Raw genomic sequence first — 4,729 nt, 5'->3', positions numbered from 1 at the left:
TGGGAGGTCTATAGTAGACTCCCACCGTTGTGTCCCCTGTGCTGTATTGCCCACGAATCTTAACCCAGAGGGTCTCCAGTCATCATCCAGTTAACATCTTGTGTAGACATGCCCTGTGTGTGTGTGTTTGTATGTGTATGTGTACACTTTTATCCCAAAGAAATCTAACCAAGCTTGCCATTTTACTACCTCACCGTAGCACTAGTTGAATTTTAGATGTGCCATATACTTGTATCCGTGCCTGAGCTAGTTAGTTTAAAACTAGCTCAGGTATGTCAAAATAAGTTGCACATAGTGCAGGAATCCAAAATGTAGTCACCTCCCGATCATTATACCTTCTTTTAATGAGCAATAAATGTTACATACAGAGCCAACAGTAAATCCACTTTCAGCAACAATTTTATTAGTCTATTAGTATTAGCAAATATATTTGCACTATCCCATAAGATTCAGTCTATTTCTTGGAAAAAACTGAACTTTAATGTCAGCACATGGTAAGGTATTTTTAATTCTGGCCATTTCTTCCCTCAGATCCCCATGCAGCAATACTCATCCTGCTGCATTGTCTTTTAATTCAGGGCTGCTGACTTAGGGCCTTTGGCTCCATCCTGACCTTGTGTTTCAGTTAATATATCCTGCACTGTCTTTAAAAGTAGGCTGATGGGTCTCTCTGATTTTCATTGACAGATGTAATGCTTCATACTCTTGGAAGCAATATGATTTTGAAGTGGTAGAGTTAGTGCCAAGAATGCAACTATCCCAGCAGAGCCAGAAAAAGCCATTCTGTATGGCTTTATTATTTTCAAAATAATGTGCAAAAGCATCTGCTTATGCATCTGATGCACAGGGATAAGCAAAGACTAATTAAGGCAGCTTTCTCAGCGCTTCCTCTGTTAGTTACATTTCTAGGCAACAATATATGTATGCATCTTTATGAAGAAGTTAGTAAATACATGTATTTAAAATATTTCCCTGTTCATCATATGTACATACCAAAACATTACTCATGTTTACACCTGGTGTACAAGAGCTGATCTCCTTGGTATCTCACAAGATGATTTTGTAGACTGTATGACTCCAGATGAGATCGGATCTCCAATATGTTACAATTTGCTAACCCTTCATGGGCACTAAAGCCAGACTAGCCCCTAAAGTTTTTGGCACACGCAGTACATTTTGGTTTTCAGGGGTGTTGTGTAGCTAAAGCCAATGGAAATCTTGAAAGACATGGGAGGAGATTTAGACATTAGATATGACTGTAATTTGCAAGCCAAAGGTGCTTTCCTGGATTCCTTAGCATCAAAGCTGAATGGCAGTGCATTAGACCTACGAATAAAATGGCATATTGGGTTTCTCACAGGAACAGATCAGAACAGAGATGTCACTGCATGCCTTAATGTATTTTGAGACATGATGGTCTTAGGTATCTTGTGCAAAGCCTTTGTAATGATTTATCTTTTCTTATTCTGAAGGCTCGTACTTAGTTCCCACACCTATAACTGAACCAACCAGTTGTGCAAATCTGGGAAGCCTTTGCCAAGGTAAGACATGAAATATATCCCTACAGCTTCAGCTTTAACTGATCTCTCTTGTTCTCTCATTTTCATTTCATTGTACTTTTACTATTTTTTTCAGGCAGAAGCCTAGAAAAAAAATGAGCAAAGAAAAGAATTTTTTAGCCTCATCAGATTTGTGGGTGTACTGTACACACAGTGTGTGGAAAGAATGTGATGACACTCTTCATAACACATTTCCAAAAAGTCTTCATTATGTCAAAACCTAACAATCATATGCTCTTGGATGGATGGACTGGTTTCATTTCTTTTCTCTTCTTTTTCCCTCCTGCACATTTTAAGGGTAAAATAATAAACAGAACAGAACGGGAGTAGGCTTTAAATAAAAAACAAGCAGATGCAATTCCACAATTTGTGTATTTCCAGCAGACTGATGTGAAAGATGCCATCGAAATGCAAAGTCTAGTAATGATAATTAATAAAATAAAACAGTGCAATAATTGATGGTGAGACATTTGGTCTCCATTTTCATGTGCACTGTAGTGACTGATCACAGTCGCTAGGATTCCACAAGACTTACCATTCATAATAGGAACCATGGTATTAGATCTCTTGAAATGCTAAATGAACTGAATGCAAAGTTTTCAGTAGAAATGGGTGACCTCTGCAGATTTATGTTTATGTACGTCATATGAATAACACCTGTAAAGTTATATGTCGAGATTCACACCGGGTCAGTCATGCAACTTTGGTCAAAGGTTTGAATTCTACACAAATCCTTTATGTTAGTAGGGTCAATGCATTTGTAAACCCAGACCCTTCTACTAGGCTAATGCTTGTTTGCAAAACTTTCATACAAATGGGAACTGTAGCAATTCTATTTAATCATTTCAAGTGATAAAACCAAAAAGATAAGGGATATGGGGCAGAAACAGGAGGGAAAGAAAACTAAATTAGATAAGCCAAATGAAGATCCCAGAAATTCTTTCTAAAACAGGTTTGAAAATAAAAGATTTAGCTTAACAACAAAAGGGAAAATTTATTGCTGGTGGAAAACCAGTTCAAAGGCTACAATGGAATTTCAGTACTTGACTCAGAATTTCTAGTTCATTCGAGTCAAGTTTCTGGAGTATATTATACTTAATGTATTTCAGATTAAGTATAAACTGAAGTCTAGATCATAAGGTCTCTATTTATGGCAAAATGCCAATTATGTCCAGAATTTTATTTAAAATAGCAACTTCAATACTTATTATAGCCAAGGTACTTTGAAATTATGAGTTAGATACTAGAGCAACAGCTTAAGTAACCATTGTGAACTCAAAAGAATCTCTCACACAACTGTAATAAAAGGATTATGAAAATCAGAATACAAGGGTGCTACTCTACTCTTTCAGAAACATGCCAAGAGATTTGTTCACAGTCAGCATGGCAATATGTTCTCAGTCCCAGAATGTTGATTCTTGATGTGCAGTCTTACTCTGAAAAGTGACTCTTAAAATAACCTTGTGGCTTTCTGTGTTTATTGCCCAGTGTTGTCAGAACTCTGTTCAGTTTACTGAGAGTCAGAATTGTGTATGCATCTGCCTGCTAGCACTGAAAATTTACTTGGGCTCTGAGGATAGGTTTGGATTTCCATTTTTTCTTTTTGTCTATCATCACCAGTTAATAAAGGTTCTGAACAGTCAAGTCACATTCACAAGGAGAGCTCTTTTCTTCACAATGTAACTGCTTTGGACCTTGTTAAAAGATATATAGCCGTGAAGCTATAGCATCGTTTATTTCTTTTGTCCTGGCTTTACTCAGAGTAAAAGAACTTTAGGGCCTGATTGAAGCAGTACCTGTAAGAGACTTTAGACATTGAGGCATGTAAAAACAAGGAACCTTTGCCCTACACATGCAATCTGAATCAATAGGGTTAGTCATTTAAGACTGTCATACAGTTAATGGAGAAAATAACATGCAGGCAATGTGCAAGGAGGTGGTTTAGAATTGACAATGCTAGGCACAGAGCTAGAATGCCCACTCCTTCTCAGAGCTTAAGGGTGCTTATACATGAGGAGCAAGGCTGCTCCAACATACTGTAATTACTTTTACAATTAATCAAGTCTGCTGGAACGTGGTATTTGCCATGCTCCAGCAGACTCCAGTGTCTCGTTTATCAGCATCCCCACACTGAAAAAAATTGCAGCGGGGGCACTTTAACTAAAGCTCATTCAGTGAATCAGACTGAGGGCTGTTCTTCAGACACATCTGTCATCTCAGCATTCAGAGCAACCAGCTTGCCTTAGCATTCACATTGCAAGCACAAAACACAAAGTTCACATCAACTTTCATTCTTGAAAAGTAGTGATTCTGCTCATCTTTAACACAGGGTCTTTGGCGGTTAGCTTATTTACCTAAGGAGTGGGAGCTGTGGGTTCTAGGTGCTTCTCAGGCTGAGGGGACAAACACCCAGTTCTAAAGACTGTTTATGCATTTACCATAGACAGATCTAAGATTTTGAAAAGGGGGGTGCGCACAACGTGGTGCATCATCACAAGTAATGACATACATTTTTCTCCAGTTAAAACTAGAAGCTTTACTAAGATGGTAGGGGCCAACAGCTATATTATTCCATTTAAGAGCAAAGCAAAAACAAATATAAATGTATTAGAATATGCACTAATTTGATTAATTATATATTACATTTAAATAACACAATAAACTAAGCAAGAAAAAAAAGGATCAGTATAGTCCAATGATAGTGTCATTATCCCTATAGTCATTATAATTAAATGTACCTTTCTTACTCAAATTTGTAAACAAAATCTAGCTTTGTTGGGCATCTACACATGCAATTAATGTGAAGCAATAAACTCCAGAGTTTATTGCTCTAGAATTTATTGCTCACAGGCACACAGGTTTGAATGTGTGCCCAGGAGCAGTAAACTGGAGTTTATTGCCATTTGAACACATGCCCAGGAGCACAGCACTTTGAGCCAGCTTAGAGCAGCCCCAGTTGGCAGGGAGTCCAGAGGGTCATCCTGCCAGCCTGGGGCTGCTCCCCCAATCAATTTGCTGCAGATGGTCTGGCTGGAGTACAAGAGAGTTTCAGCATAAGACTAGCTGGCAGGCACCCCCTGCACTAAAGCACCCTCATGCCCCTGTGAGTCCCAGAAGTGTCTACATGTGCACTGCTGTGAAGTTTTTTACTCTACAGAAAGATAGTAGTT

General features: G+C 38.3%; 1 protein-coding gene across 4 annotated transcripts in view; it reads left to right on the top strand.

Annotated features, from left to right (window-relative positions):
• ADGRG6 (adhesion G protein-coupled receptor G6) overlaps positions 1-4,729 on the top strand; it is a 204,163-nt gene that overhangs the window by 92,214 nt on the left and 107,220 nt on the right. For all 4 annotated transcript variants that reach the window (XM_019527071.1, XM_019527073.1, XM_019527070.1 and 1 more), the window contains exon 5: positions 1,473-1,541. In XM_019527071.1, the coding sequence (XP_019382616.1) occupies positions 1,473-1,541 (69 nt within the window). The remainder of the gene's footprint in view (positions 1-1,472; positions 1,542-4,729) is intronic.

Source organism: Gavialis gangeticus, unplaced genomic scaffold (genome assembly GCF_001723915.1).
Source record: "Gavialis gangeticus isolate Ggan-Ray unplaced genomic scaffold, GavGan_comp1, whole genome shotgun sequence".
NCBI lineage: Eukaryota > Metazoa > Chordata > Crocodylia > Gavialidae > Gavialis > Gavialis gangeticus.
The sequence above is the reverse complement of the archived record's forward strand: the minus strand, read 5'-3'. Positions and strand labels throughout refer to the sequence as shown.